Below are 12,500 nucleotides of genomic sequence, written 5' to 3'. Positions count from 1 at the left end.
AATAAAAACCAAACAAACCAAACGTTTTCAAATATGCTCGAGGACTCCTCTAGGATATTTACTCATGCGGTTTTTGTCTGTGTTTGAGTGTGCGTGTGTGTGTGTGTGTGTGTGTGTGTGTGTGTGTGTGTGTGTGTGTGTTTTGGTGTGCTTGCCTGAATGTGTGTTTATGCAAATATGTGCATCTGTGTGCATATGTGTGTGTGTGTGTGTGTGTGTGTGTGTATTTGTGTTTGTCTTTGTGTGTGTCCGTTTTCATGTGTCTGTGTTTGTGTGTGTCCGTGCATATGTGTGTCTTTGTGCCTGTATGCCTGTATGCTTACGGGTGTGTGTGTGTGTGTGTGTGCATATGGTTGCGTGTGAGAGAGCTTCCTAACGGGGTTAGCTGATTAGCATTGTGCCTGATGAAACCAGACAGTGTGTGTTTTCCATATTAACCCTATTCATGCTGCCCTGAGACCCCAGTGTGTCGGCCCTTTGTGTGTCCTCCAAGCTCGGCTAACTTTGTGTGAGTCTTTAATCACTGGCTTCAATCCGCCACTGTACTTAGCACACGTTAAGCCTGAATAAAAGGATGTGGTTGGCAGAACACTGATGGAGAGTTCTTGATCTGCAGCTGCAGTGGGTCTAAAAGTTGTCATGCAGCGGGAAAGTTACAAAGACGTCGTCAGTGTCCTTTCCTTTCTTCCGAGATCTTCTTTTCTCTTTGGTCTTTTTTCAAAGGACCAACGGTGTGAGTGGGAAAACACGCAGAGGCAAAGGCGGAAATGTGTATAAGTGTAGGCTGTCTGTATTTGTTTTAATGCACTTGAAGCGAAGAGATTAGGAAGCCAGTGAAGCTGTAAATCCATCGACTGTAAATACAAGGCTTTATTTTCTATATTCTAAGAATATCGTAACCTGGAAATCCAGGGTTCTCGCGAGAGCACAATTTGAATTTGCTCAGCGAGTCACTCTGGGAACGAGCAATATACTCACTCCCCGATTCCCCTGGCCCAGAACATTAACCAATCACATCGGTGTATCTGATATAGGCGGGCCAAAAGCGTTGCTGTTTTACCGAACGGATACGGCAAGTCTTATCTATTGGATGGCTCCGCTGGTCTGGATACGTCACCCCTTGTATTCTTCTGATTGGTCGTAGTGTTATCCAATTGCGTGCAGTGATATTTTCAAATGCATGCTTGGTGCCGCCCCTCGAGTTAGGCCATTTTCATTATTCGTTGCCAAACCCTACAGCTTTCTAGATGTGGGTCTGGATTTCCAGGCTAAGAATATTGTGCACTGCTAGAAATAAAAGGTTCACGACTACAATCCCCAGAGTAGACCCTATAGAGAATACTACATGGATATTGATCAATCCCTGACATTGGTATCCATAATTCATATTCTGGTTCACATAGCTTGGTGTTGAGATTTATGAGAGGCTTTGAGTTTTGTGGATCATCTGAAGCCTCAGCTAAGTGGAAACTTTGCTTTGTGGTGGAGTCACGGAACTATGCAGTGTGGTGTTATATTTACAATGCAGTCTCTCTTCTCTTTGTATTCAATGAACAACCCCTCTCTCTCTCTCTCTTTCCTTCCCCTGTAGTGATGCTGCTGGATACCACAGAGTCTACCTCAGAGCTGGGCTGGACCACCTACCCAGACACAGGGGTGAGGCCTGCACACACACACTATCACCATGTTAACATGTTAACACGCCCCATGTGAACCAAACGGCCAGACAGATACGATCGCATAGGTGGAATTCCATGTTATGATACTAAAATGAGTGTCGACATATACTGACTGTGTTTGTGTGTGTGTCTGTGTGTGTGTGTGTGTGTGTGTGTGTGTATGTGTGTGTGTGTGTGCATGTCAGCGTGTGTGTGTGTGTGTGTGTGTGTGTGTGTGTGTGTGTGTGTGTGTGTGCATGTCAGCAAGGGTATGTGTGTGTGTGTGTGTGTGTGTGTGTGGGAGGTGGGGGGGAGGGGCATGTGTGTGCGTGGTTAAGCATGCGCAAATGTGTGTGCATGTGTTTGCGTGACTAGACTTGGGTCAAATCTTGGGTCAGTTAAAATCATTCATCTGTGAAAGGCTGGGCCCTAATGCGGCGGGGACACGCCCACGTCTCTATATTACCAACTTTATCCACACTGTCACCGGGCTGGCACTGACCGGGCTGGCCGGGGATACTCACAGCACATACATCTGTAGGCTGCATGGAACGGCATGATGTAAAGACGCTGGCACTGAGAACTAAACAAACCAAGGACCACATGTTTCCAGTGACTGCTGGAGTACATTATGAAGAAAGGAACGCAAACTAGGTAGAGCTACAACATGCTATATATGTGGACGTTTTAATAGTGTGAACAGAAATAGGGGCCCATAATAAAATCACTTGGAGCATGGCACAGATCACAGCTGACTAAGGGGAGAAACCACGGCGTTCTACTCTTACTAATTGCCCGTAAATACGTCGAAAGACATCCCTGTCTATTTTTAATCATGCGTGTGAGCTGAAAAGGGGACATAACACATGCACATGCACACGCACGCTGACACACTTTCCTATCCGCCACATCTGTCAGCCGACGGTAAAGTAGATGTATCAGCTAGCATTGTGCTACGCTATCTACTCCAGGGAAGGTCTGCAGATAGCTGCCTTAAACGTCCTCTGTAATTAGTAAAGGTCAGGGTTGTTGTTCGTTAGGACAGCTCCACATACGGCCAGCTGGCTAGTTTGTGTGTGTGTGTGTGTGTGTGTGTGTGTGTGTGTGTGTGTGTGTGTGTGTGTGTGGGTTGGGGGTGGCTGGGGGGGCTTCGGTCTCTGTACGCGTTGTGCATGCACTATTTCATGTTTCATAGATGAAAAGGCTTTCTGAGTAGGAGGTATGGTGACTTGACCCGGGGGCAGCAAGCCATGGGAGGGCCGAGTCCAACCGACATAGAGAGAGAGAGAGAGAGAGAAAGAGAGAGAGAGAGACAGAGAGATAGAGAGACAGAGAGAGAGAGGCCAAGAGAGCAAGAGAGAGAGAGAGAGAGAGACCGCAAGAGAGAGAGTAAGAGAGCAATACAGAGAGAGACAGAGAGAGAGAGAGAGAGAGAGAGAGATAGAGGGAGAGAGAGAGACAGAGCGAGAGAAAGAGAGCGCAACAGAGAGACAGAGATTCTTTAACCCTCCTTCATCGTTTGTTCTTGTGGTTGGCTGGAGGCTCTGTGGATATTTATTTTTTCCTGCCGTCTTGGCTGCTCCTTGTTGGGTCCCTGCTCCTTCCTCACCCACTCCCCCCCCCCGTCTCCTCCTCTCCTCTGACTAACACACCACCAGGCTGTGGCTTCAAACAGGGCTGCTGCTGGGGCTGCTACTGCTTGCCCCTCTAACTAATCCCGGCTCCTTGTGACCGTCCCTGTCTCCTCGGCTGCGTGTGACCTTCCCTTGTCTCCTCGCTGGCAGACGCAGACGCAGCAGCCATGCTCTCATTCTTCTATTCATTCACCATATCTGCTCCCATCTACCTGTCCCTCCCCCCACCCCACCCCACCCCACCCCGCCCCGCCCCCCTCCCTTTCTCACGAGCCCTGACATCGTCTAGGAAACCTCCTCCTCGTTCCTCCAATTGTTTGGTTTCCCTCTCTCTCGTCTTCTCCTTTTGTTTCAGTCTCTCTGTGTGTGTGTTTTGTGCGGACCAGTGTGCATGAAGCGCATTTACGCATCGAAGTTAGGCTTTGCGTCCGTCTTTATGCGTGTATTTGGTGTGTATGCGTGTGTGTGTGTGTATGTTTGGGTTTTTGAGTGTGAGTACATACATCTGTGTATGTGCGTGTGTGTCTAAATGCATGTGTGTATGTGTGTGTGCGTGCGTGCGTGTGTGTGTGCGTGCGTGTGTGTGTGCGTGTGTGTGTGGGCTGGCTGTGTTCCGGGGGCCGTGCCCCTTCATGTCCTTTGCCACTGGAGCGAGATTGCGTCGCTCTCTGGGATTTCAGTTCAAATTAAATCACCACGATAAGTCTCTCTCCCTCTCTCTCTCTCTCTCTCTCTCTCTCTCCTCTCTCTCTCTCTCCTCTATCGCTTCATCCAGCTCTCCCTCCTCCCCTCCCTCCTCCCCAATCTGTCCATTTTGTTCCTAACATGGAGGAATGGGAGCAGGGAGTGTGTGAGTGTGTTCTGCGCTGAGGTACAGCAGTCTGAAGCACGCGACGCCTCATGCCAGGAGCAGCACTCAGGGGTTGCTCGAAACTCTCCCAAACTAGTCAGGCTTTTATAGGTGCCACCTCGCCCTGAGCTCCAACCCCCCCCCAATCCCTCCCCGCCCCACCTCCTCCTCTCTCTCTCTCTCTCTCTCTCTCCCCCCCCTCCCTTTCACACAGACATTTATACACACACAAATTTATACGCACACACTTATAGGTTATAAGTCATAACTAATAAGTATGCACGACATGCGCGTCTCCATTCCGTCTCTCTCCCTCGACCCCTATGCTGCGTTCCTCTCACCATCTGCTTCCTCTTCATCTCCCACACCCACCCCCCCCCAGCCCCCCCCACCCCCAAGCTCACACACATACAACACACACTCCCCCATGCCCTGGCTCCCTCCCTTTACTCTGCCTCCCCCCTCCTGGTCTCCCCTGATGTATGGCCCAGCAGAGAGAGAGAGAGAGGGGTCTGGGGGCTCTGGGCGTGGGGCAGGGGCCCTCAGCAGGCCTCTGACTCTGGTCTCTGTAGAGAGGGAGCAGACCTTGTATTGGCATCGTCCCAAAAGCAGGATAAGATGTGAATGAAGTCATGAGGGATGACACACACCTTTATGAGGAGACGGTAGGGGTGTTATTGTCTACAAGGAAGACGTGAGGGGACAAGCAGACACAAATGGACTCAGACATGTAGGCAAACACACACACACACACACACACACACACATTTACTCACACAAGTAAGCACACACACACATCTGTGTGTGTGCATAGATACACACCTCACAGCAACACCCCACACACACCTGCCCAGAGTCTCAGTGCGAGGGGGACGTGCTTTGTGCTGCCTCTATTGTTGCAGAGAGCATAATGATGATGAGGCCTAATACATAATTCCTCTGTATTACAACAGCAAACGCTCCGCTTGTCACTCACGGCCACACCGGCTTCACAGCTCTGTCTTTTCATCCTCAGAGGCGCCGCGCTGAATAATTGGCTGAAACCAAAACCCCTGACACTCACATTTACATTTTGACTCGTCTGACACGGCTCCCAGTCAGGGTTTTATGTCCGCAGGGCTGCGCGGCTCCGATTAGCATCTCACGTAACGCGCCTTTAGCTTGTGTTGAAAGAAAGAGCATCAATCTGAGAGAAAAAAAAAGCGGAGATTTTGTTAAGCTATCCATTAATCATGTATCCTACGTCTTAGACTTTCAATATTGTAGGCATTTTGTTTATATTTCTTGGATTTTTTGGATTGTGACAATGCAACATATTTCAAGCAACATTAATTCAAATGGTCAAATGGTTTAGTTTACAACAGTGAACATATAATTGATTTGTTTATACCAGTGTATCCAGTGTTTGTTACATAGGGGAGATGACCTGGATCTGTTGTAAATGTATAAAATGCTTTCTTACACTAGGCTTATATGTACAGCCTATACCTCATGATAATACTTGAATAGGTCGTTTTGTGTTCAAAGAGAATGGCTAGCATTGATACAAAACAAAGTGACGCCAACAAAAATGTCAAGGAAAAATAACATAGATGAATAATGACATTTTTGTTGGCTTCACTTTATTTAGTTTGTATGCTAGCCATTGTTATCTTTAGCGTGGATTTTGAAAAAACACCCGACCTTGGTGCCTACATGTTTTATTGATTTCGTTCTAGAAAAACTGTAAACATTTTTTCTGTAAACACCCAACAGCTCGTGATTGCCTGTAAACATGGTGTTTCTGTTTCACAAAGATGTATTAACATAGTGTCAAAACAACGTTCTCTGCTACCAGTGGGACGAGGTGAGCGTTCTGGACGACCGAGGGAAACTCATCCGGACCTTCGAAGTGTGTAACGTCAACCAGAACCCCCGTCTCCAAGACAACTGGCTGGCCACACCCTTCCTGTTCCGGGACTCGGCGCCGCGGGTGTTCGTCACGTTGCGCTTCTCCGTGCGTGACTGTGCCAGCCTGCGCTCGCCGTCGCCCACCTGTCGCGAGACGCTGACCCTCTACTACAAACAGGCGGACTCCCAGAGGGAGCTGGAGAGAACATGGGCAGCCGAGGTAGGAAGGAAAGAGGACATGAAACGAGTCCAGGATGTATAATATAATATTACAAAACCACTACATTATTACTATACCCCCCCTCTAGGCTGCAAAACAATTAATTGGTTTGATTGTCAAATAATGAAACACATTGATTATAACTGCCTAGTTCAGACCAACGAAGGTGAGAGGATATCTCAAATAACATACATAACCTACACATCCTGTAATAGGCTAATAAACACATAGATCATGTTAATATTTCAAATGAAATGAGACCATCTCAAACAACCTTGGGTGAATCTGAAATTAAAGGCAACTGTTGACACTAACTGTGTGTGTGTGTGTGTGTGTGGGTGTGCGTGTGTGTGGGTGTGCGTGTGTGTGTGTGTGTGTGTGTGTTTATGGAAACTTCGCCTCAGGGTCCACAAGCGAGATTACGGGGGAGCATTTTATGAATGGGAAATGTCAATTACAGATTTGTCACGATATACCCAAACAAAAAAGGGCGGCTCATCATCCCATTTCCTTCGAGAAGTTATAATTACCATCATTATTACAGCCAGGCCTGCCAACATCAGCTGTCATGGCTGCCGCGATGGCAGGATCAGTGTTGTGAAACAGCTGTTGAGAGGCTGTTGTTTTGCTTTACAAAATATACCCATAAGTCAGTGTGGTAGGACGTTTACTCTCACTCCGTCACAGCAATTATATTTCCTCTGACAGAAACTTCAGCGGAAAATCAGCCCTGGCACATTTCCAAGTTAGCCTAGCCTCAAACTTAACGGTCACCGACGGCGAGTGCACTTTGCAAGTCGTCGGGTTTGGTTGTTTGTGTGTTTTCGTGCCTCAGAGATAGGAGATTGTGCAAAGGAGGCCTTGTGGCGTGAGTTTCCATGTGGTGTTACAGTCACGGAATGAGAGAGGCAGCATGGGTACAGGAATGCGTTCCTCCTTGGGGATGGAGAGACACTCTTTAAACATGCAAATGAAAGCCTGATGAGGGAAGACTTGCCGACTCACGCAGGGGGAGAGAGCGGAGCATTGGTGGAGTCGTCTTAATGGGACTCATTTAATGTAAACCACTGACACATAATGCTAGGTCGCGTTACGTAAACATAACAAAAAACAAAACAAATGCAATCATTATTTTTGTTGGTGATACATTCGTATCATTCTTCCCGTTGTGTATTTGACCATGAATAATTCATAAGTCTGTAGATGTGCAGCCCACTACTCCTTTAACAACCATGTTCTCCATTTCCCCCTTCCTCTCTGTGCACATTCTCCTCACGTCATTTCGTTCGCTGTCGGCCATTCATTATCCTCCGCCTCTCTTCTCCTCCATCCATCCACCCCGCCGCCCCCCTCCCCCCCCCCCCCCCCCCCCATCATTGCGGTACTCATCTGCTGTCCACTCTGTCCTCCCCCGCCTGCTCTCACCACCCACACACCCTCTCCACCAGCCCTCCAGTGGGGAGAAGGAGAGCAGGGAGGGCTGGGTGAAGGTGGACACCATCGCGGCGGACAAGAGCTTCTCCAAGGTGGAGCCGAGCTCCCCTCACCAGTACCAGCCCAACCGCTACCAGCGGATCAACATAAAGACGCGCAGCTTCGCCCCGCTAACGCGCAACGGGTAACCATCGCCTAACTGCCCATGGTTGTCATTCTTTTTTTAAGGCTATAGCATAGAGAGGTTCTCTCTAGGCTTAGTCTCTATGCTGATTATCTTATGTTAAGGGTCCCATGACATTAGATTAGCCGTTACAAGCCGTTTTGGAAATCTGTCTTATGACATCACAGGTGGGCGTGTCCACCTAGATGTGTGACGGATGGATGAGCAACGTTTGCTACAGTCCACTGGGCAGGCTGGTAGACTGATCTATGCAGCACACATCTAGATGGACATGCCCACCTGTGATGTCTGATTTTCAAAACAGCTTGTAACGGCTAATCACACCACACCTGGTGGCATATCATGGGACCCTTAACTCTATGCTAACTCTCTGCTCACTCACGGTGTTAACTCTCCATGTTAACTCTATGCTGGCTCACTATGATAACTCTATGCTGGCTCACTATGATAACTCTCTATGCTGGCTCACTATGATAACTCTCTATGCTGGCTCACTATGATAACTCTGTATGCTAACTCGCTATGTTAGCTCACTATGCTAACTTTCTATGCTAAGTCTATGAGGGGTGTAACGGTTCAGGTGAGACGTGGTTCGATTCACAGTCGGTGGTCAAGGTTTCTGGTTCTGTTCAGTATTTATATATATATATATATATATATATATATATATATATATATATATATATGTATTTGCAAAATCTTTTAAAACTCAGGGTAGGCACACTGGCATCAAAGGCTCTGTTCTTTGTTCTTTGCTCTATGAATGTCTGACGTAACATGAAAGAGAATATTTTTGTACTATTGTATGTCTCTCCTTTAAAGGTGTAGGCATCATGAATTCCTGGGAGATGCATGAGTGGATATAATGTACTTCAAATGTACAAATGTAAAAGTTATGAAAAAACACACTTTTCCATCATCTGAGCTTGTACCTTACCTTCGTACATTCCTTCCCTTCTTCTGGTAAAACCGGCCACTACAAATAAAACAGAATTCAGCCTACAGGCTGTTCTACGCAGAGTGAGAGAGAGAGAGAGAGAGCCTGGGAAGGTTTGGCTTTTGAAGTTCAATAACAACCTGTTTGTGGCCTATTTGCGTGATTTATGCATGTAAACATTCTACACATCCTACACCTTTAAAAGTTTGGATGAATCTATAAGTAAAAAACAAACTTTACCAATGGGCTTAAAGAGCATTAATCATAACCGTGTGTTGAAATGTCCTTTAATGCCACGCCCAAACCTTTAATAATTTCCTTGTATCTGAGTTGGTTGATATTTTTTGGCTGTAGGCTGTAGGTAGCCTCGCTATTGCCAGACCAAGCTCAATCGTAGATTGCACGTTGGTCTGGGGAAGCTGCTGTCATTTTCTTCAGCACAAGAGGCGTGATCAACCGGTGGAGTTAAATTTACTTTGTACACAATTGGCTGCTTGCCGTCGCTTCCCTGTTGTCATTGTGTTAAACCAGCCAATAGCGAGCAAGGGGGAAAAGCCAGCTTGGTGATTGGCACCCGCAAAAACGTATCGAAACTAGAAAGAAATGTATTGCTCTTCTCCAGACCCTTCTGCAGGGCGAACTCAAATCGCCGGCAGAACGGGCGGGGCTACCCAGTCTAGGCTGTAGGGAGAGTTAGTAAGATAGAAACAATGGTAACGTTTAGCCCCCACTGGCTTCAGTCAAACAAAAACATGTAATTAAGTCCCACTAAAATACCCTCTCACTGTTTCATAATAATTACATCACTGTGACTCCAAAATTTGTTAAAATCCGGCACCTTTTTTTTATTCTGCCGAACCATATTTTAAATCTATGCACGGTTAACATTTTCTGATGGGAACCATTACAACTCCACTCTCTATGCTATCTCTCTATGTTAACTCTTCATGTTAACGCTCTATGTTAACCCTCTATGCTGTCTCTCTATGTTAACTCTTCATGTTAACTCTGTATGTTATTGCTCTGTACTAACCCTCCATCTTAACGCTCTAGGCTAACTCTAATGCTAACTCTCTGGTGGTCGTCCTTTCAGGTTCGTCTTGGCTGTCGTCGACAGCGGCGCCTGCGTCTCCCTGATGGGCGTGTCCATATTCTACCGCCGCTGCCCGGCCACCAACCGCTATCTTGCGTCCTACCCGGCCACGCCGTCGGGGGCGGAGCCGACCGCCCTGGTGCCCGTGGGCGGGACCTGCGTGCTGCACAGCCAACCGCAGACGGGCACCGCCCCCCGCATGCACTGCAACGCGGAGGGGGAGTGGATGGTGCCCGTGGGAGGGTGCATCTGCGACCAGGGATACGAGCCCAACGTCAACGGCTCCGCCTGCCTAGGTACATCCAGACTCACAGACCAGGGTTTCAACCGCACAGTTATGGATCAGATCGTGTCAAATGGTCGTACCCCATGTTACAGCGACACTATGAAAACCATGGCGGGTTCCCGACCCGGGAGCTTGTATGTTCGCCCACCTTGCCAGCTTGTCAGCCCCCATCGTGCTCTCCCCCCCCCCTGAGTCACCATCGCAGAAGAGCTGCTGTCACTCTGATCCCCAGCAGTTCTGACATGGGGGGGCCAAGGGGGGAGGGGGCAGAGGGAGAAACCATATTGGAGCTGTTTGCTATTTTAAGAGCTTGTGTGTGTTTGCGGTTTCATGTGTGTGTGTGTGTGTGTGTGTTCAGGTTTTACCACTGATTGCAGTCATGGGAGACACCACACACACAAAGAAACACACACACTCGCATATCATTAAAATTTAGACGCTATAAAAGTCCGCTTTGCAATGCGTGTCGGGGAGTTCACTAGTATCAGAAGGGAGAGTTGGGGAGGACAAACATTACAGTTTCTACAGAACAGTGCCAGAGGACCGAACAGGGATGTATGGGAAGAGGGGGAGGAGGCAGGGAGAGAGCAAGCCATAGAGAGAGAGGGGGAGAGCAAAAGAGAGAGAGCGAGAGAGGAATTGTGGGAAGGATGTGACACATTTAGGTCATAGAGATGTAATGGCCAGTCGTCTGTGAACGAGTGACAGAAACCGCAGGGGGAAAGGGGGGGAGTGGAGAGGAAAGAGAGGGAGAGAGGGAGAGACGGAATGAGGGTGAAAGATAAGTGGTTGCAAGTTAATGACTCAAGGAATGGACCCAGACTAAAGATACTCCAGGCAGCGTTGGCGGGGAATGAATTGTTACATTGCTGTACTGTACATAACTCTGCCTCTTGGTAATTGCCAGAGTACTGTCTCTTTATGTCATCCAGTGACGCGGTTGTGTGTTATGTGTCTATGGATTTGCATGGCATCGTGTCCTCACACACACACACACACACACACACACACTAACAGACACACATATACACGCATGCACGCATGCATGCATGCACGTACGCATGTACACACACACACACACACACACACACATACACATACACACTCTCACAGACACCCTCACAGACAAAGTTTTCCTTACCACCACCAGTTGTCTAATGTAATGCAGAGAGATGAACATTGCCAAGGTCTCTCCCACCACTCCACCATTAATGGCTTTCCTACTAATCACAACAAGCTCCTAATGCGGGGGTGGGGGGGGGTCAACTCTACACAATTAATCCTCCCGCCCTGACAAGTCAACTGTGAAATGTCTTTATGCTCCTTTTTGCTTTATGTCTGTGCCCTGGCCCCCGCCATTTGTGTTTGTCTGCATCGGACTGATATTTACTGACAAATAACCCCCGCCCCATCACCGCCCCCCCCCCCCCCCCACCTAACGGGTCAGTACCACAGCAGAGACCAGACAGGGGGTGATGAAAGGAGCCCCTATGAATGAGCAGCCCACCACGTCGCTGAGGCGCTCATTGGATTATGTTTAGTTGATCAGTTCATTGACTAATGAACGCGCAGAGAAACGGAAACAACAGGCGGTTCCAGGGACGGCTATCTGTGATGTCGTCAGGGTCCGCGCTCCACAGGGGCCCTGGGGAAGTGTGTGTGTGTGTGTGTGTATGTGTGTGTGTGGGTGGGGGGGGTGGGGGGGTGGGGAGGGGGAGTGTGAAGAAAAGAAAATGTCAAAAGTGGAACAACTCGTTTGTTTTTCAGCTTTGGATTGTTTTTCGCTTATTTATTTGTGAGTTTTAAATTGTTTTGTTAAATCAAGTCGAGTGTTCTTTCACACGATTTCAGTTTCAAGTGAAATCCTACCTCCTCAGGAAGCTTTGAGTGGGAGTGTACCCTGGGAGTGCAATAGGTGCCGGGCAGATATATGTATAATGTTACATCAGATTCTATTGAAACACTTCATTCATTTACTCTGGCAACTTCCTACACACACCTGGAGGAAGCAATATTGGAGCAGTGGTCCGTCGTTCAGTCAATACCACTTCATACACCTGTCAGGTAGAACACACTGGCTGACATGTACCTGCACCAACTCAAAGTGGCAGGCTATTAATGCAGGAAATATTGATATATATATATATATCTATTATTGCGTCTGGTAGTTAAAAGGCTATTTTTCCTCCCGTATCAGCGGAGCATTTCCGGGAGGAAATTGCCAGGTAATTATATATATATATATATATGTATATAATTAACAGGAAACAGGAAAGTGCAAAAATGAAAAGCATACAGACATGAAGGACCTATG

At 47.8% G+C, this 12,500-nt stretch overlaps 1 protein-coding gene across 1 annotated transcript in view; it reads left to right on the top strand.

The window, feature by feature from the left end:
- Window positions 1-1,593: 1,593 nt before the first annotated feature.
- The window catches only part of ephb6 (eph receptor B6), a gene marked incomplete at both ends in the record, with an annotated part of 25,574 nt that continues 14,667 nt past the window's right edge, over window positions 1,594-12,500 (top strand). Inside the window, 4 exon segments of the mRNA XM_084471961.1 lie at window positions 1,594-1,656; window positions 5,980-6,252; window positions 7,701-7,870; window positions 9,901-10,196. Of these exon segments, the coding sequence (XP_084328087.1) occupies window positions 1,594-1,656; window positions 5,980-6,252; window positions 7,701-7,870; window positions 9,901-10,196 (802 nt within the window).

This window comes from Micromesistius poutassou (genome assembly GCF_964030765.1).
Source record: "Micromesistius poutassou genome assembly, chromosome: 8".
NCBI classification, from domain to species: domain Eukaryota; kingdom Metazoa; phylum Chordata; class Actinopteri; order Gadiformes; family Gadidae; genus Micromesistius; species Micromesistius poutassou.
The sequence above is the reverse complement of the archived record's forward strand: the minus strand, read 5'-3'. Positions and strand labels throughout refer to the sequence as shown.